We start from the raw sequence: 21,069 nt of genomic DNA, 5'->3' as shown, positions 1-21,069 counted from the left end.
CTTCTGATGAAGAAGCAAAATAAAATTTTGACTTTTGTGGGCTTTGTTCTTTATTCCAATTCAAAGTGCGGCATTTTCTTAGGAGCTTAATTGGGCTGATCAACTGAGATACAAGCAAGAAGTTATTACACACAGTGGAAACAAGACGTTTACACTGCAAGACATATACACACATACGGTACATACATATCTTTTTTCTTACTGTCTGAAGTTGAATCAGACCAACCTTCACCACACTGGATGCACATCACGACCCTCAGTGTCACTCCTTGCAGATGAAAACAGAAAACTGAGACTAATTTACTCAGACTACCCAAAATCACATTATAATAGAATGGAAAGATGTTCCAAGGTCTAATGATTCTCGAGGTCAGAATTTTTCGGTAGCAACTTAAAAGCATTGATTAACACTGCCATGCATCAACAGTTTGAACTGCTGGTAGTAAAATGGTGTGGGGAGATTTTCGTGGCAAACTTTGCCGACTTTACAGATTCACATGATCCAACAAATCTACAGCTATTCCTACTGCAAAAATAAGATATTTTTATTATTATTTTGCAGTTTTATGTGGCAAATTCCATCCTGAATAAAGAAGAGTCCAGAGAAATTATCAAAGGGCAAAAAAGAAACATTTAACTCTTGTCATTTTGGTATGTACTGTACGTTCCTTGGTTAAAATATTTACCATGAAATTGTTTAGTATCACATTCTGTAAAGAAATGAAACAATTTTTGTATTGCTTTAAACCACTGCATGGAAACTTTGTTATAATGCAACATTTTTTAAGAATCATAAAACAAAAACAAAAATCTTTAAAAAAGCTTCATTTTTGTGAAAAGTCTTAATCAACATCTCTATGGAGATACAGGAGGAGGATGCAGAAGTAAGCAGGTTAAAGTGATGAATGTCCAAGTAAGCCACTTACATCTGGATAAAAACAGGGACAGTGGAGTCTTCTCTCTCTGACATTGTGCAAATTGTAGTCATATTTTGAAAAACAAGAGATCATCTGTCAGAAATGCAATATTCCTCATCATCTGTCAAAAAAGCTAACAGAATTTATCTCAATGCCTGAAAAGTTGACTATTTGAAATCAGAATAATATAAATGCAAGTTATCTGAAAAGTAATTAAATCTGCAAACTGTTCAGTAAAGTCAATATCTGGGAAAACAATAATTAAAGTTTTCATTCAGCTTCTGAAAATTTGGTCAAGAATTTCTCTTCTACAATTTTTGTTCCCTTTTTGCTGTGTTTCTGTCATATTGATGATTAAAGTAGTTTAATAGTTTTGCTTTGTTTCCTTAATTAAAATAAGCATTAAAATTCTAGTGAGGAGTTTTTGAGTAAACTTTGTAATCAAAGTTCCCCCCAAAAAATGACAAATCCTCAATATTATTTGCAAATAACCTGATTTACACGGAGTCTACTGAGGATGTGCAAACTTCGATGACCGTGATGTGGATATTTTGCACAGCCAGGTTTGTTTACCATCACATAAGATTACGTTATATTAGAAACGATTGCATGAAGTACACAGTAAAATGAAATTATGGTTAACGTCATCCTGAAAAGATGAATTTCCCTCAGTCAGCAGCTGTTTGCATCACATTAAATCTTTGGCAAAGATTAGCGCTTTGTGCACAAGAAAGTTGAGTCTAGTCGTTTGTCTTGGAATCAGGCCCTTCACTTGGAATTAATTATTCCTCATATGGGAAAGAATGGCAAAAAAAATCTCACTCTATCTGGACTTCATTTGTTACAATTACAGTCCAGGCAAAAAGAGAACATATTCTGACACATGGAGTAATTTGGCCCATTCATCAGCAGTTGCTGTAGTTACACTACTCGCCAGAGCTCCAAACAGAAGTGCAAGAAGACCGGATCAGAGTCAGGAAAGGAACTGGTTGGTACTAATCTTAGCCACTTGAGCAGCTACTGATACTAAAGATTTTTAGTATCTTTGTAACTAAATTGGGAAACTTATGTTGAGATTTAGGAAGTAAAGTAATTAGGAAAGACAATTCAAAATATATATTTTTCTCCCTCTACAAGGAATCCTAATGTGTTGGCACTAAACGTTTCTCATGGGGTTTTTTTTCCATTTAAATAAATTTACTCATTAAATCCATTCATCTTTCCATTAACTTTTCTGGGTCTGATTGTGGGGGCAGCAGCCTGAGCAGAGAGGCCTAGACTTCCCTCTCCCCAGCTATTTGAGCCAACTCCTCTAGGGGAACTCCAATTCCCGCAACAGCTGAGAAACATAGTCCCTCTACGATTCACAGGACTTCCAGTGAGACTTACCCAGAACATTTCACCAGAGAGTGTCCTAACCAGTTCAACTGGTTTCTTTTGATGTGTTGAAGCAGCAGCTCTACTGTGAGTCCCTCCTGGATGATTGACTTTCTCACTCTGTCTCTAAGGGAGAACACAGACACCCTGCAGAGGAAACTAATTTCAGCAGCTTGTGTCTGTGATCTTGTTCTTTCAGCCACTACTCAAAGCTCATGACTATAGATGAGGGTAGGAACGTAGAATGACCGGTAAATGACGCCCACATAACTGCAAGTGCAGAACCAATCTGCCTATCAACCCCAAGATACTTCAATTCTTTAACACATGGCAGGACTTCTTTCCTTACTTGGAGAATGTTCTCTACCCTTTCCTAGCTCAAGACCATGGTCTCGAGTTCACAGGGACACAACAACCCGTAATAAAAGACCTGGTATCCCATACTCCTGGAGTATCCTCCACAGGACTCTCCGAAGTACACCATCAAATACCTTCTCCAAGTTCACAAAATACATGCAGACTGGTTGGGAGAACTATCCATGCAACCTCCAGGACTCTGCTGAGAGTGCGGTTGTTCTGGTGTTCCACAACACGGACAAAGCCAGTCTCAACAACGGAAGCACAGAACATGGCCCACTTGGATTCCCTGCCACCGCTGGAAAGTATTTGAAATCATACCAGAGGTGGTAGTTGAAGCTCAGTTTGATGGAGACTGCCAGACGTTCCTACCAAACCCTCACAATGCATTTGGGCCTGCCAGGTTTGACTGGCATCCTCCTCACCATCTGAGCTAACTCACCACCAAGTGGTCAGTCGACAGCTTCGTCCCCTCTTCACATGAGGCCACAGATGAGATGAGACGACACAAAGTCATTCATCAAACTGCAGTCCAAGGTATCCTGGTGCCAAGAGCACATATGGACATGTTTTTGCTAGAATATAGTGTTAATTATATCCATAAAGAGAACAGAAATCCCACCATTAAGCCTAAACTGCCATTTACATATGTAAATGATCATACTTTCAAGACAAGAACCCTGTAAATTCAGATCCTTTGAAATAAAAAGAAAACTAGATTTTTCCAAAGAAGATAATTAATCATAAAACATTTCTAAAGCAAAACTAGCATTTCAGTGAGAGGCACATAGCATAGTGGTGATGTGGGTGACCAAATACGGAGGCTATTTGTATTTTAGGGTCTTTGCTGCATGTCTTTCTCCCTTCTCTAACTGCCCTTTTCCTGTGGGGTTATTGTTAATAAAGGCCACTAGTGCCACAGAAATCTTTGCATGTGGAGAAAACCAACCGGGATTTTGGGGGGTGACTTGCAGTTTGAATAATGTGGTAAACATGGCTTTTGTTAAAAAAAATATTTGTCATATTCTCCAGTTAATGCAAAGTATATAAACAGGTGAATACATACATTGTCCTATAAATAATAATTAGCACATATTTTATATTTGTTATAATACACATCAACATACCACATATCATTTAAAGATAAATGGCTATTAGATAAATAAGAGCTTATTTGAATTTTAGATTTTTTTTCTCCCAACCTTACAAAGACAAGGGATGAAGACAAAACATTTCAACTAAAGAGTAAAGTCTTTTCATTTCACTTTACAGGATGAAGACTTTGTCCTGACAATAACGTCCCTTTCCAGCGCTATATCCAGCATTTGTAGCATAAGCCTCTTAATGGAAGAAAGACAGAATACTTTCCAACTGGTGTTAAAACATGAGAACAAGTTAGGAATATTTAATTGGGTACTTGTACTGAATGTTCATTTGCATTATAATCATCCTCTGGGGGTTACAATTTAAAATCACTTAATACTGTAATGTTATTAGTGCACCTTCAAGCAGTCACAGTCAGCTTTATGTTCAGTTCATTTCTTAGGGAGTTATTCTAAGACCCATGTTATCGTTGTAAATTCTCTACTAAGCTGCCGCAGTCTATACTCCATGCTTTCTGTATGATAAGCAATTTCTTCAGGTGACAGACTTGGAAGAAGACTTGAATCTCTCCCCAAGACCACCTAAAAAGCCAGCGACTTGTCAGATGGCAAGAACAGTCTCCTACTTACTGAGCACAACAGGCTGCGGAAGAGCTGAAATCAATGAGGCCATGTTTAGATTATGATCAGCAGCAGACTGGTAATCTATTCCAGAAGCTTCATATGGAATCAATATACCTATGGCTGAAAAAGGAATCAATCCAGTCTTTCAACAGAGATGGCTCATCATCTCTGGCTCCTGCTCAGTTTCTGCAGACTGAGCAGCAGAAACCAAAGTACCAAAATAATAAGAAATCTATGTAACAGAAACAGTTAGTCTGGCTTTATGACCACTGTACTCATGTACTGAATAAGAATTCTTCAATTATCTGATAACTTTGATGATGATAGATTTTATTAGACTCAGTGTCCAGATTACATAAAGAAAAAAAAAAGACAATAAAAAAGCCATTCAGAAGGAAATCATACCAATGTCTCCAGAATACAGATGAGTATTTTACTGCACTATATTTAACATTAGTCAACAGTAGTATAATTCTATTATTAGACTCGTTTAAACGATAAAATTTTTATCACTATATTGTATATAAGCTTTCTTAAAACAGACAAAGTGCTGACGCGAGCAAATACAAACAGTTCACTGGCACTGGTCCATCTGGGTTTATTTAACAAAGGTTTCAGTGCATCATTATAAGCCACCTTCAATCTTTGAAGATTGACTTTTTTTAAATTGCACCACAAATGTGCAGTATACAATGATGTACAATATGACCTAAACAAGTTCTGTTTCACTTCATCAGAACAGAATCCAAACTTAAGGACAAGGATATTTGCCTGAGCGTATAACATTCGAACCCGACGATCAATGTCATCATCAGACAGACGGTCTGTCAACACATGGCCAAGATATTTTACTTCACTTGAGACATTCAATAAAATCCCAGACAATTTGAAATACTCCATTTTTGTCCTCCTTAGTAAGACAGATCAAGATGATACTTTTTGATGGATTGAATTTTACATCAAGTAATTCACCATATGCTGAACAGACATTAAGCAGCTCCTGAAGACCAGCTGAACTTGGACTAAAAACCACTATGTCATCAGCATACATTAAATGATTAATAGTGTCACCAACCATGCAGCCAGTTCTACACAGGTTTAGCTGCTTAGAGATTTCATTCATATAAAAATTAAACATGGGAGATAAAATGCTTCCTTGTCCGACTCCATTGCCGACACACAGTTGTCCCATTTCACCTACATAGTTTGATTGATACCAGTAGGACAGACATCTTACTATATACTTAGGAACACCAGCTTGGCACAATTTTAAAAATAGTTTTTTTATGATTTACACAATCAAAAGCCTTAGTAGCATCTAAAAAGCACAGAAAAACTGTAGAATTTCTGCTGTTATAATTTTTCAGTAATTCTTTTAGGCCATTATTAAGGAAAAATAATTTATAAATTAACTTTGGACAAAACGTTTGGCTCTCTCTTCCTTAAACTCCCGGGTCCTTAGCGGGCGGCGTGCAGGCACAAGGAAACAACACTGCGTGTTGACGTCACAGAATCAGAGTTTAATTCCATACAAAGCAACGCATGAATCAACAACAAAGCTGCAGAGGTACAGAGATATGCATTGTTTACCTTATACAGACAAAGACAAACAAAACAAAGACGCATCTTTGGAGAGAGCCGATGCAAAAAAGCAAAAATAGTGGCAGCTCTCTGAATTTTTAGTGCTGTGCACAAAGTCTTATACTAAAGGTGTGTCTTGTCTTTTTAATATATGCACTTAAGGCGTTCCTCTAGTTGACCAACTGGAAGCTACCTTGGACACTCAGAGAAACTTGGAACTCCCCCTAATTTACGCCAAAGATCAAAGGGCCATATGGTCTCTGGTAAAACAAAAGAGCAAACAGCTGCGTCCTGACCCCCCTGTGGTTCTACGGTCATTCGAGCAAAGAAAAAAAACATGAGAAGATTTCACACCACCCCAGATGTTGGTTTCTGGAAGACTTGTTTATCTTCTGTGAACAAAACAGGCTTCTCTCCCCCAAGCTCAATTTATTGCCCTGCAGGAAATGCTAATTTTATGGCCTCCTGTGCTCTGGCCGCACAGCGGGAGGCCCCTGTTTGTCTGAATGCCTGCTCATCTGGCCCAATCCCGAATGCTCAACACAAACCTGTTCAAAATAAAGAAATTTGTTCAAAATAAGAGTGTTCAATATACCTTTTACACATGCCGTAAGATTAACTGTATTAAGCACTAAAAATAATCATTTTTCCTCAACACCATATATCAATGCCATGTTTGGACTTGAACCCAAATTGATTGTCAGTGGACATAACTATCTTTGCAAATTTTGGCAAAATAATTAGTTCAAAGACTTTAGACAGTATACTAGCTAGGGCTATAGTTATCAGAGCTGTCAATTTTACCAGCTTTGTTTTTAATCACAGGAAGTAGAAGAACATTTATCAAGGATTCAGGAATAAAACCATGTATAAGGCAAGAAGAGGGACTACCCATGAACTGGCAAATTTGAGATGTTCAGCTGAAATAAGATCCATTCCTATAGATTTATTTACAGACAGTTCTTTAATTGCTTGATAGACCTCATGTGTTTCGATAGTTTTTACAGTGCTAACTTTGTCAACCTGGAAGGGTTCACTCTGTACACAGGCGAATAACTTGCTGTAGAGGTGTTGCCAAAAATTCCCAATCATATTCACCCCAGAAACACCATTGACAGTGAATGCATTTTTTCATATTTGAAGTTTCTTGCATTACATTTTGTTGCAACTGATTCCAGTCAACCACTGAACTTTGTAAAGGTATTATCTCTAAAACAAGGACACTTTTATGTAGCATATTTGTAAAGATAATATATTATATTTTCAATCAATGTAAATGGATTGTGACCACTAAGGTCAATGGGCTAGTTTTCTCAGAAGGTAGATGCGACTCATGAAGGAGCAGACAGACTAGAAGTTTGCAGTTGCGCTTGCCTTGATAGTGTGAAAAATTATATACATATTTACATCAGCAGTGGAAACATCCAAATGGCCATTTAAAATTGCACAAAAGAGAAAAAAACAAAATTTATCAATCCCACAGTTCCATCATAAATGAATCCACAGCCTTTAGTTCATCCACCCCAAGCTGGGGTTGATTGGCAGTGTTTCCCAACCCTGGTCCTCGAGGCACACTGCCCTGCATGTTTTAGGTATTTCCTTGCTTCAATCCAGCTGATTTCAATTGATGACTGATTAACAGGCATTTGTTGAACTGCAATCAGTTGAATCAGGCACATTAAAGCAGGGACACCTCTAAAACATGTAGGACAGTGTGCCTTGAGGACCAGGGTTGGGAAACACTGGATTAGAGGTCCCAAGCAAGGTAATTAAAGTGCTTGGTGCAGGTTCTGGGCTGACAAAAGTCAGATCAGAGTGGGGACAAAATTGTTAGTCGGCTGCAAGGAGCCTCCTACCAGCCTGGCAGGAAAGCAGAAGTCTTCAAGCACCAAAAGTGTAATCTTTCCTTGGGTTCTAAGCCTGGACTTTTAGCTCGCCATCAAACCTGGCCTGAATAATAAAACAGGACAATTTTCTCAATATAGATTTATATATAATCAAAACATTCTAGTGTGCACACAAATTCATCAATGGTACTCTTTGCACTATAAATATTTCTAAATCATTTTCAGTCAATACGCATTTTCAATAAATATAAAATTCAATATAAATTACATCCATGAATAATCCAATAAATATGCACCCTATATATTAGTTGTCATGAAATGTAAAAAACCTAATCTAAACAAGTGCTCAATAAATATTTAAGGCACCTTATTGTTCATCAAATGAGTTTACATCCTAATTTAGCAGCTACACAAACAAACAGTGACAATGAGCTAACGCTAAGTCACGCATAGAAACACTCACCAATTCCGCAGCTTTATCTCACACAAACAGGGTTTTTCACCTCCTTTTTGGCTCACAGTAGTTGGCTCCTGTAGATCAGCACATTATGTGAGCATCGTACAGATTTAAGAAGAATGATGAATGACACGACGCTTAACTAACCTGCAGTTCAGCTCCTGCCAACATGTCCTAATCCTTCATACTTCCCCGCTCCAGCTAATATACCTAGCAGATAGGCTGCGATGGGACATGTGACCCTGATACTCAACAGCGATTGGCTGTGTAGAAGTCTCGCGAGAGTTGCTGACATTAAAACTATCGCGAGATTCGCGATAAAGGGGCCAGGCAGTGGAAAAACCGGATAATGAAGGAATGAAAGTTAAAATTTACACCCGGGTTACAGCAAGGTCAGGTCTTTTAATCTTTAGCTACAAAATGGTGGTGCAGTGGGAAGCACTGTGGCTTTGTAGCAAGAAAATCTTGGGTTTTAAAAGCATGATTGGGGCCTAAAAGCATGATTGTTAAGTTAATTGGTCTTTCTAAATTTCATAGTAGTTTGTGGCCCTGACCTTTCCAGGGTGTAGCCTGGAAAGGTTCCCCAATGATTGCTGGAGACAGGCACCAGTAACATAAAACACTAACTTTAATAGGACTGTTTCCTATCATACCACCCATAAACATGTGGCTACACTTGACTCTAGTTGGTGGCATCTATCTTTCAATGGACTTAATAGTTGTTTTTAAAACTCAGGGGGGAAAAAACAGCTAAATTCTTCATTGAAAATTGAAGCCTTTTTCTATAATTCTAGGTTTTCTCAGTGCACATTTTCGTTTTTCTTCACTGTGTCCTATCCAGATTTGTAGAAATCAGATTTATTGTGTATGTAGCCTATATGTATGTTATTTCCTCAGTGAACAGATGAAAATGTCTGTGTCAGAATGTCTGTGTGAAGTACATCTTTAGTCTGTAATGGACTGACACGCTTTGTAACTAAAGCATCAACATTTAAATGAATAATGAGCTTTTTAAAATCCACAACACAACAGAGAACTACATAATTAATTATCCAGAGACTGTAAAATACTGAGGAACGTTGTGTTTTATCGGGCTAAATTAATTGGAGTGGTCAGTATCACATAATACATGTGCTAATAACTTGTTACAACCCTAACCAAACAGCTCTTATCTTTTAATAACACAGTGAGTTCAACAGCTTTGGTCTGTTCATTTTAATAGGTTCAGTCACTTAATATTCACTGTAACATGCAGACAAATTATCAGTGAACATATTGTTTAAAAAGTACACAAGTATTTCTGTATCATTACAATACAAACTGTGCATCAAAACAAACACCTGTTGGAAGTGATATTGTGTCAAATATTAATTGGAGTGACTTAAAACCATATTTTCTTCCTTACATTCATTTGCACTTATTCTGGTTCATTCAGTGATTCAAAGAACAAAGAATCCTTTCAACAAAATCCCTGACAAATGCTTTGTTTATATTATACTGTTCTTTTGTAGTATTACCTGTGTCTCACTAGGACAGTCAGCGTGGTGGCACATCATGCTCCAATTTACATTAAGTGCAGACGAGCAAGACAAAGTAATGAGGAATAAAAAGAAAGAAAAAGAAACACTGTTTTATCTATAAGAAACATAGGTAGGACAATAATGTTCCCTGTGGAAATAATCTGGCAGAAGAAATCTACCTTTCTGGTTCATTGTACACAAACTAGAGTTTGCCTTACAAAAAACATCCAATGAGAACTTGTAACAAAAGAAGAAGAATTAGAGTCTGGACTCCACAGCCCTCTCTCCCTCCCACTCACACACGCGTGCACGCATATCCCCACACACCTTTTATGGGTTTCCACAAGAAGAGTTTTATTAAAACACAAAGAATAACCTCAAAAGATCTTAAGATATTCTAAAGAAGTGTTGATCATTGCCATTTTTCTTCTCATATAAACTTATGAGTGAATTGGTATTTTGAATTTACAGCCGAGGTAGTTATTGGCAAATGCTCTCTTAATTTTTTCGATGTTCACTGACTCTGCTTTGAAGAATTTCATGCCCCACAAACAAAAACAAGAGTGAAAGTAGATATGCTAATATTTTCCAAGTATTTAAACTATATTTAAAAAGAAAACCACAAGGACACAGGGCTGCAAACAAAAACCTTGAAGATGATAAACAGCGTGAATTTTTAAGCTAATTTCCATTACAAAGCTCAGCCACTTTGTTACTGCAGCTGAAAAACAACATGGTAGTGAACATGTAAAAGACTATATTTGCACTAGAAGAAATGTCCCAAGCTTGGGTAGAGAATGGCCAAAGGGAAAAGAGCACTACAGCTTGCTTTAATTTTCATCCAGTCACAAAATCCGACAAAAGTAGAATCTTTACTATTTTGAGACTTTGGCTCTTTTCTTTGAACCTTACAGCTGTACCTGTTCTGAATAAGAAGATTCCTAGTCACCAGGAGACTGACATGTTAAACCTTTAGAGCGTTGCATGCTTTCACTCTCTCACATACATCCCAAAAATCCCCTGGAGAGAAGCACAGAGGTGTTACGACAGGGAGGAACTTGTTGATCCGAAGAAATAGGAAAACTTCAGAAGAAGTTTTGAAGAGAGGAACTCAAACTGCTGCAATATTTTATGTCCCTGGTCCCACTCTGGCGATTACATATTGAGAAATTATTTCAGCCTCTAAACAAGGACAGCATCTGGAATAATTCATTTAAAACATTTTTTTTAAATTTTTATCTAATGCAAGCATGAGATTTTTTTTAAACTCTGTAACCTTCATATTGGTTTAATTTTATCTCAGAGTTTACTGTTAGTTGTTGAATTCTGGTCATTTCTCTAATTTATTCCTCTTTGTAATATGTATTTTAATTAATTTGTTAATAAATTGAAAATTAAACATTTTTAGCCTTTTCTTTTCACTCCACTATCTACCTTTTTTTCTAGCACTGCTACTGGGGAACTGCTAATTTAAAAACATCCAGTACAATAGCAGTAATATGTTTTTTAATTTTTATCTTGTAACTGGTTAGTAGTTGTCGAGGAAAATTATTGATTTTGGTGCTTAATGCAGTTAATTTTATGCATGTGTAAAAGGGTAGGTTTGATACTCTTGTTTTAAACCGGACAGACAGGGGTTAGAATGCAGATCACTAAATGGGGCGCAGCCCGGCCAGAACACAGAAGCATAAATTAACATTCTTGCAGGCAGTTGGGGAGAACTGCTGGAGGCCAGCATCTGCGATGGTGTAAAACTAATGCAAAATAGAAGATTGAAACCCCGTAACATTTAACTTCTAAGTATTAATACCATGTTTACTGAAGATTGTATTATCTCATTTAAAAACTATTAAAGGATGAATGTATTTGAAAACTGTATTATCTGTGACGATATTAGAAGCAAATGGAAAGTGTTTGAATGAAAATGTTTTTTTACTATTAGAAAATGGCTCAGGAATTATACTTTATTTTGTCCTGTGGATTTTATGTATTATTTTGGCAGAACTTAATCTTTTGGGGGGCTGAATGTGCAAAAGCAAAACTGGGGTTTGTAAAGATAACATTTTTTGAAAATTACCAGATGCAAGTCTCTTCGAGAACGTTAGGAGAGATAATGGAAGAGACGTCAGATTTATGGGTGTCTGCGAAATCTTATCTTAAGACTCTCGGCGCCGGGGACATTCGTACCTGGTATCGTCCAAGATTAACTGGTCCGCCTTTGTCTCTCGATAGAAACCAGACGCCTTTGGAACTTCGTTGTAAATTGGGAGACTTCTCAAGTTTCCTGTAGTTCCTACGGGAGTTTCTAATTGGTTAAAGAGCGGAACGCCTTAGTTGAATATATTAAATTGAAGAAACGCCCACTCAGTATAAAACTTCATGTAAACGTTAAAAATTCAGAATGCTACCACTGTTTTGCTTTTGGCATAAAAAGCTTTCTCCAAAGACGCGTCTTTGCCCCCAACCCCCTTGTTTTCTTTGTGTTTCTTTTTTCTATTTTTTCCTGTTACAGGTAATGAATATATCTCTGTATCTCTGCAGCTTTGTTAATTGATTCATGCGTTATTTTGTGTGGAATTAAACTCTGTGATCTGTGACGGCAACGCGCAGTGTCGTGGTTTCACTTCCTCCAGCCGCAGTCCGCCTGCCAGAGATCCGTGGACTTTAAGGAAGAAGGAGCCAAACTTTTTGTCCAAAGTTAATGTTAATTATTCTTCCTTAATAATTGGGGGCTTCGTCCGGTTCTGAAATCTTGGCGGGCGGATCGGCCTGTTTCGGCTCGACGGCTTGATGCGGTAAGATACTATTTAATTATTTTTTTGGTCGTCTGTGGTCGGGCCGGAGTGGATTGTCGCAGCCAGCTGCAGCTGCTCGGAGTTTCGAAGCTGCGGAGGTATACAGATTGTTTTTAAAAGAGTCTGTTGTTTACTAATTGGACGGAAAATGCACACTACAAGTGATCGTGGCTGGTCAAGACAGTAGGAGTTTACGTAGCCTCTGTCAGAATTGCTGGGTTTGTTAATTGTCTTCTTTAGCCCTGAGGATTCGTTCTTGTGCCTCTAAAATAATGAATTTTTTGGTGTATTAAATTTAGTGTGGGTTTGAATCAGCCCGGAGACTGACTCATCTCCAGCGGACTTAGAATTAGATAGAGTTGGATCACTCGGAGGACTAAGATAGAGTTGGATCACTCGGAGGACTAAGATAGAGTTGGATCACTCGGAGGACTAAGATAGAGTTGGATCACTCGGAGGACTAAGATAGAGTTGGATCACTCGGAGGACTAAGATAGAGTTGGATCACTCGGAGGACTAAGTTTATAAGTTTGGAAATTAATGCAGTTTTTAGCCGGCATTTTATTTTATTTTATTTCTTCCCCGTCTGTCTTTTACGTTCGTCTGAAACCGTTTGTGTCTCTGTATTTCTCTGTGTGTACTGATTTGTGTGCCGGCTGCCGTGGAAGTGCGCTGTTTGTCCTCCGGAGCTTTGTGGGTGTCTGTGTGTCTGTGTGTATCTGTGCGTGTGTATGCGCTAATTGTCTGTGCGGACCGCTGTGTTTGTAAGGCGCTGCTTGTGTGAATTTGCGTAGCTTTTGCTGCGTTTGATTGTGAAGCTATTATGGACACTGAGCTGACAAATGATGTTGTAGGCCACTCGTATGGTCTAGGTCCATGGAAAACTCTGCGGGACCAGATTGCTGACTTAATTTGCATTTATGATCAACAGCTTGGTTTGGATTCGCTTAATGTGAAGGCGGATGAATTGAAAATCATGTTGGAAAATGCGGTCTGCAAACAAGATGAACTGCTCAGTGCTGAAAAGCCTTTGGGTTTGATTTTGAATGTCTGTTTAAAGCAGGCTTTGGCTGACAGGGATTCGCTGCGAGTTCAGAGAGACGCAGCTAATTTTTTTGCTAGAAAAAAACTGAGTCAGAAGTTGGAGAACGCGGAACAGGATAGACAGTTATGGGCTAAGCTTTTGGTGAGTTGGCAAGGTACGGATCACTGTTATAAAAAGGGGTCAGCTACACGGACTCCGGACTCATTTCAGGCCCATGTAGATCGTCCGGAGGTGTGCTCTGAACAACCTGAACAGGTATTTAGTCCGTCGGGCGCTCCACTTCCGCCTCCATATAAGGATAGTAATCCCTCTTATACGGGTTTATATCCAGTTTTAGATGTTCGTGGGGGCACGGTTGAATGGGATCTTATGAGAGCGCTTCCTCCGAGTTCTAGCTCTCCGCCGGTGAGGGAGTCACCTGATTTGACGACTTCCCTTAAAAATTCCCAATCTGTTTCTGATAGTCTGCCTATGGCAGATCGGGTTCAGCGTGAAAAGCTTTGTTTTTCCCTGCCTCCTTCTGCGATTTACCCAAGTATGGCTCAAATTACACATCAACTAGGCAGCCCCGTACCCGCCCTCGTCCCTCCCCCACACGAGGAGGAGCAGAGGGAGGTACAATTGAGCGTAGATATGAACTTGGTGGGCAGTCTTGTAGAGGAAGCACCGCCTGCTCGGGGCGGCGCATTGTCTTCTCCTCCACATGTGGGAGGCGCTGCGAGGTTTGCCTCTACTCCGGGGTTGCATCGGGAGGGGTTTGACCAAACTGAGATGCAGAATAGGGGGAATGGTCCCTCTCCTCGTGATGTTAACACACCACAGGGTGTGATTGCCCCCTCTAATGGAGAGTCTTTTCATGACCGTCTCTCGCAACTGGAAGGGCAACTGCAGCGTGATGCGGATGATTTGGCCACGCGCATTAAGAATATATCGGGTATTTTGGAGGCTTCGTCAGTACAGTCTGAGAGCTCCTCTAATCATGCTATGCCTTTATTAGTATCACAACAAGGACCGAGATACAAGCCGTTCTCTTTTGGGGATATACAGACCCTGATTGACAAGCTACCCTCTTTAGCGGATGGGGCTACTCCTTGGCTACATGCATTGGATACACTAACAGGGGGGCTAACGTTAGCTTTGGGGGATTTTAGAGCTATTTTAAGTCGTTCAACAACGACAACGAATTTCCATAATGTTGAACTGTCTGCTGGAACTCTGAATATGCCTGATCACACGCCCCTTTCAGCTGTTCTGACTCTTGTGGGTGCGGCTTTGAGGGACACGTTTCCTCCTGTGTCTCTCTCAATTATTCCTAAATTTTTTTGGGATTCCAAAGAGCACCCAAAGGTATTTTTAGACAAAGCCTTAGACATCTGGAGTCGACAAACTGGAGTTCATCCGACTCAGCCCACATTAATGAGGGAACATTTTCGCCAAGCTGTTTTGAATGGTGTCCCTCCTTCTGTCGCTGCTCAAATGAGAAAAAACCCGGAGTTGAAATCTTGTGACCATGCAAAATGGGAGTTGCATTTGTTGCATAATTTGCAGATTTCTCAGGATGAGGAGAGAGAGGCGGAGAAGGAGCAGGAAGATTTTAAGAAACAATTGCTGAAGCTTCAATTAGGCGAAGCCAGACAAAAACTGCATCTTGCCAAACAGGAAAAGAAGGAGGCTAAAGCTATGTTAACAGCAGCTGCTCCATCAATTCCTGCTCCGGGTCAGGTCCCTGTTCCAGTAGCACAACCTGGTCCGCACATCTCTGTTGCTCCGCGCTGGCAGTCTGGTTTTCAGGGGTGGCGTGGAAGAAGAGGGAGAGCCCCCGCGTGGTCGGGTGTGCGAGGAAGGGGTGCACGAGGCTGGAAACTCAGAGACAGGTGTCTTTATTGTGGCGAGGAGGGACACTGGGTTCGACAGTGTCCTCATTATACACCGGTTGCTGCACGAGATGACGCGTTGCCGAGTCTGCCACAACAGCCTCCAAATGCTGCATTACTTCCGCGACATCCGGGACAGTACTTTCAGGCTGGAGAATATTGACACACCCCAGAGAGGAACCTGAATCAGGGAGCTTTGGCAGATCCCCTGATTGATGTGACAGTTGATGGACAAACATTGCCATTTTTGGTGGATACGGGAGCAACATATTCCACCATGAATATTGTCATGCCATCACAAAAACTTTCTAGTCGGACTATATCAGTGGTTGGTTTTTCCGGGGTGAAACAAACTCTGCCTGTTTCCACACCTCTGCACACTGTTGTGGGCAGACAACAAGTGTCACATCCTTTTGTGTGTTCCCCCTCATCTCCCGTGAATTTATTAGGGAGAGATTTGTTGATTGCTCTGGGGGCCACTATTTTGTGTGGACCTGATGGACTACTTGTCACTTTTCCTGATGGATCTTCCCATGCCTGCACTGAAGTATATACGCATGGACAATTTTTGCTCCAACAATCCGAGGAGCACCTGGCTGATATATACTGGGGTCTTTTACAGCCAGAAGCGACGGACCATGCTGGGATTCTGTCCTGTTTTCTGCTTTGGAAACCCTGGATCCAAGCGCTCGCACCGTATGGGTCTGCTCCTGATTTCCCTCATGTCACTTTGTTTTATGACCGAGACCAGACTGAATGGTTCCAGGAGCAGTTCGAGGCGAATTTGGCCGGTAAAGATTGGACTGTGTTTTCACAGGACATTTATGTGGCACCGGAGGGTGTTGCTGCTGCAGTGAATCTGACTCAGGATCAGTTGTTTTGGTATAAGATGCATGATGAAGCAGTTCCACATATTTCTTTGGCTCTCCATCCTGGACATCAGGCCATGGAGTTAGGGGGCGTGGTAAAACGCTCTCTTGCAGCTACAGACTGGCAGAATACTGTTGCTCCTGACCTCTCTTTCTCTCCTTCTACAAACACATACAAAATAAAGTGTTCGGCTGTGGACTCTGTGGTTTTGGAACATGTTCAACTTCCTAGACACCATGGTAGGGAGCTGACTGATCATCCAACTGCGGCTGCAATGTTGGCTTCTCTCCCGGAGTGTTTATGGGCTACGGGTCCCACTGATGTGGGGCTTGTTGATGTCACACCTGTCACGTTTGATTTACAACCGGGCCCTCCGATTTGGAGGTCACAATATCCTCATAAGCAAGCGGCAGAGGAGGGAATTGCAGAAACTATTGGGGGTCTTCTGGAGGCAGGTGTGTTAGAACCTTCCACCTCCTCCTGGAACACTCCTATTTTACCAGTGGAAAAAAAGGGGACAGGCAACTACCGCATGGCACATGACCTTAGGGCAATTAATTCTGTTTTATTGACCCCTACGGTGCCAGTACCTAATCCTCATGTAGCATTGACTAACCTAGACCCTTCTCAGACTTGGTTCTCCTGTGTGGACCTTGCTAACGCTTTCTTTTGTCTCCCATTGGATGAGGAATGTAGGGATGTGTTTTCTTTTACCTACAGGGGTCAGCAGCTGCGATATACGCGTCTGCCTCAGGGTTTTGCTCTCTCACCAGGGCTTTTTAATCAGGTTCTGAAACAGCAGTTAGCGGACTGTTTGTTACCAGACGGTGTAACCCTGGTTCAGTATGTTGATGACCTCATGCTGGCAGCACAGACGTTGGAATCTTGTATTGAGGGCACGCGAAGTTTGTTGTTACACCTAGCAGGCAGGGGTTTCAAAGTGAGCAGATCTAAGCTGCAAATTGCTAGGAAGCAAGTTTCTTTTTTGGGGCGGATTATCACTGGGACAGGCACTCAGATGTCTGCCAGTCATAAATCTGCGATTCTGAATCACCCCAAACCATGTACGGTGAAAGACATGTTGTCTTTTCTTGGACTGACTGGATATAGTAGGAACTATGTTCCTAACTATACAGAACTGACGGACCCTTTACGGGCGTTAGTCAGAGAGCATGGGATTCGTAAGCTCACCCATGCTCTGACTTGGACTATGGAGGCAGAAGATGCTTTTATCTCTTTGAAACAACAGTTGGCTGCTGCGGCGCAGCTGGCTATTCCGGACTATTCTCTACAATTCTATTTGGATGTTTCTGTAACAGAACTGACAGTGAACGCCGTTCTGTTTCAGAAAAAAGGGGGTGAGAGGAAAATTCTCCAGTATGTTAGCGCAATGCTAGATCCTATGGAGATAAGACATCCGACATGTACAAGACATGCAGCAGGTGTGGGAAAAATGATTCAAAAGACAGCACACATTGTGATGGGTCATCCATTACAGGTTATGACATCACACAGTGTGGTAGCATATGTGAATTCACAACATTTCACATTGACAACATTGAGACAACAAAAATTGAGCAAAATTCTGGAATCACCTAATATAACCTTTGTACATAACGGAGTGAATATGGCTGACAGGATGCAGGACGGAGAGCCGCATAACTGTGAGGAGTTAGTACAAAAGGAAGAAAAAATAAGACCTGACCTACAAGCCTTTCCTTTGACAGGTGAAGGTGTGAGAAATTTTTATACGGATGGGTGCTGTTTTCGACATGATACAGATGGATTGAGAGCAGCATTCGCTGTAGTGGAAGACTTGGGCAGCGAGTTTCACGTTTTGAGGGCGGAAAGACTGCAGGGTGCCCAATCGGCACAGAGAGCAGAACTCAAAGCCATGATTGAAGCTCTGAAATTAGCTGAGGGAATGAGGGTAAATCTATATAGTGATTCAGCCTATGTAGCGAGTGCCGTCCATGTGGAACTTCCTCAGTGGCTCAGAGCAGGATTTATAACTGCAGCACAAAAGCCCATAAAACATGAAACTGAAATGAAAGAATTGGCGGAGGCATTGCTGTTGCCTCAGTCTGTTGCAGTGATTAAATGCAAGGGACATGATCAGAGCAAGACCAGAGTGGCAGCAGGAAATGCGGCCGCGGATGAGGCAGCCAAAGAAGCAGCTGGATACCTGCCATCTCTCTTCATGGTGAGTACTGAAATGGAGCAGATGGAACAGAATAACCTGGAAAAAATTATTTTTCATCAGAAAGGCGTGTCACCTGAGGAACGTTCTGTCTGGAAAGCAAGAGGTGCCATCTGCAATGAGGGACTCTGGCGCGGACCGAATGGTAAAGTAATTCTCCCTCCAAATATGAGATTCCAGGTTTTCCAGGAAGCTCATGGACTCGGACATGTAGGTATCGCACAGATGTTAAAAAATCTGGAGCACTGGTGGCATCCATTTTTGAGAGACATGGTCAAGCATCATGTGAAAACATGTGAAATTTGTGGCCAACACAATGCGAAACCAACTGTCAGACCACCAGTGGGACATTTCCCTTGGACTACACAACCGGGTAAGGAGATTATTATTGATTTTACAGACATGATAACACCCGTTAGAGGATACAGGTATGTATTAATGTGTGTTGATGCATATTCGAGCTGGCCGGAGGCGTGGCCAGCTAAAAAAGAGGACAGTAAAACTGTCATAAAGTGTCTGATCAATTATTACATTCCGACCCATGGTTTTCCAGAGAAGGTAAGATCAGACAACGGCACTCATTTCAGGAACCAAGATCTGCAGAAAGTGGAGCAGCTGCTCGGAGTGAAACATTCATTCGGTACAGTATATCATCCTCAATCACAAGGCAAAGTTGAGAGACTGAATCAAACTGTTAAACAAAAATTGGCTAAAATATGTGCACATACTAAATTAAATTGGGTGGATGCTTTGCCTATTGCCTTGATGTCTGTTCGAATGTCTGTTAACCAATCAACAGGATTCTCTCCATATGAGCTTCAGACGGGACGGATGTTTCCAGGACCTGCAACCCGCATTCCAGGATGGAAAGGTGAACTTGCACACTTATCTCATAAAGATTTCTTTAATGAGTTGCAGATCCTGGCAGGGGAATTTGTGAAATATCAGACGACACAGGAACGTCCCGGCTCACCACCCGTTCCGGGAATCGACTGGGTGCGCCTGAAAGTCATCAAAAGGAAATGGTCTGAACCTCGCTTCACCGGACCATACCGAGTCGTGGAGAGAACATCTCATGCTGTCCGTCTGCAAGGGAAAGGAGACACCTGGTTTCATTGGAGTCAGTGCACAGCAGCCGAGGAGCCACAGCGTGCGCTCCGAGACGTACAAGAAGATCTTCGGCTTCAATCTTCGGATGAGGAGCATCGCCAGGCGCTTCCAGGAGGGAGTGTAGCAGGAATTCCTGCCGCGACCACTTCAGGTTCCTGAAATTCAAGGTTTAAAAGGCTCGGACAGGCATAATAATCCTGTTCCGAAGTCCTTCTATTGAGGAAAAAGGAGATTTCATACCTTCCTTGAAACTCACTGTTATATTGGCATAATAATCCAATTTTCAGTGAGCAACGGCCGCTCAGCTGGAAACCTGAGGTTTCTCACTGAGAAGGATCAGGCTGCAAGAGGATCAACATTGATACATTTTTATTGCGTGTTTTCGTTTTTTTTTTTTGCGAACTCTGAAAAAGGACTTTCGTTTCGTTTTTTGCGCGTAATTTTTATCATTTTTTGAAGAAGACTTCATATTTTGTTTTTTACAGACTTTTAAAGAACATTTGAAAAAAAAAAAAAAAAAAAAAAAAAAAAAAAAAAAAAGACTTCATATTTTGTTTTTTACAGACTTTTAAAAAAAAAAAGAGAAAACTATTGTGTAATTCTTTATGTCTGCATGTTTTTGATTGGTGGCGAATATATTTTTAAAATTTCCAGAATAATTTTTAGCTATTGTTATATACATATTTTAGTCTTATTTTTGCATTTTTACATTTGGGGCTGTTCTGTGTACTGTGTTTTTGGGTTGTATTCTGATAATTGAGTTTATGATTTTTTCATATTTGTAGAATGATAAGTGCCTTTCACTTTTAATTTTTACCGGTGAAAGTTTGTGGTTAAAAGGTGAGTATTGGATTGTTGAATAACACAGGATTACATTTGACAGGTTCGCAGGATGGGGTTCATCTTAAGATACATGAACTGGGAGTGGAAGTTTTTGCTAGGTGTGTTTCTTGAACTCAATTTGTTGGGAATGTGGGTTTTCGGAGGATCCACGAGTGGACGCATTTCCTCACAGACACTTAATCTCCGACCGAGTCTTGTCGAGTGCGGAGTGTCTTGCGGAAATGCGACTGTTCGTGTGAAGCGTTCTTTGAGTCCTCCTGTTGATAAGTGCCTCACTAAATATCGCGGAATTGAGTTGAACTATACTCTGGGTACTGTAACTAATTACCAAATTGATCTGTGCGAGGTCATTCGTCGCTGCTGGTCGACCCCTCAATCCTGGCAGAAGACTTCTGTGTATTTGTGTGGTGATCTGACCTTCCAACGACATTGTATTACTCAGGAAAATGGGGTTCGACACTTGTGTCCCACTTGGAAATCGGCCTTCAGATGGGTGGGATCAAGTTGGAGTCCACCGTATGCTCATAAATCTGTCACTGAATATGACAA

General features: G+C 40.8%; 1 protein-coding gene across 1 annotated transcript; it reads left to right on the top strand.

Moving 5' to 3' along the window:
• The first annotated feature begins 17,994 nt into the window (after positions 1-17,994).
• LOC111612223 lies at positions 17,995-20,091 on the top strand. Its single transcript, XM_023352719.1, has 3 exons — positions 17,995-18,031; positions 18,149-18,297; positions 18,451-20,091. Exons 1-3 carry the CDS (start codon positions 17,995-17,997, stop codon positions 19,834-19,836), a joined length of 1,572 nt encoding a protein of 523 aa, XP_023208487.1. The 3' UTR covers positions 19,837-20,091.
• Positions 20,092-21,069: the final 978 nt, after the last annotated feature.

Source organism: Xiphophorus maculatus, chromosome 19, assembly GCF_002775205.1.
Source record: "Xiphophorus maculatus strain JP 163 A chromosome 19, X_maculatus-5.0-male, whole genome shotgun sequence".
Lineage (NCBI taxonomy): Eukaryota > Metazoa > Chordata > Actinopteri > Cyprinodontiformes > Poeciliidae > Xiphophorus > Xiphophorus maculatus.
Note: the sequence above shows the minus strand (reverse complement) of the source record. Positions and strands in the feature narration are given on the sequence as shown.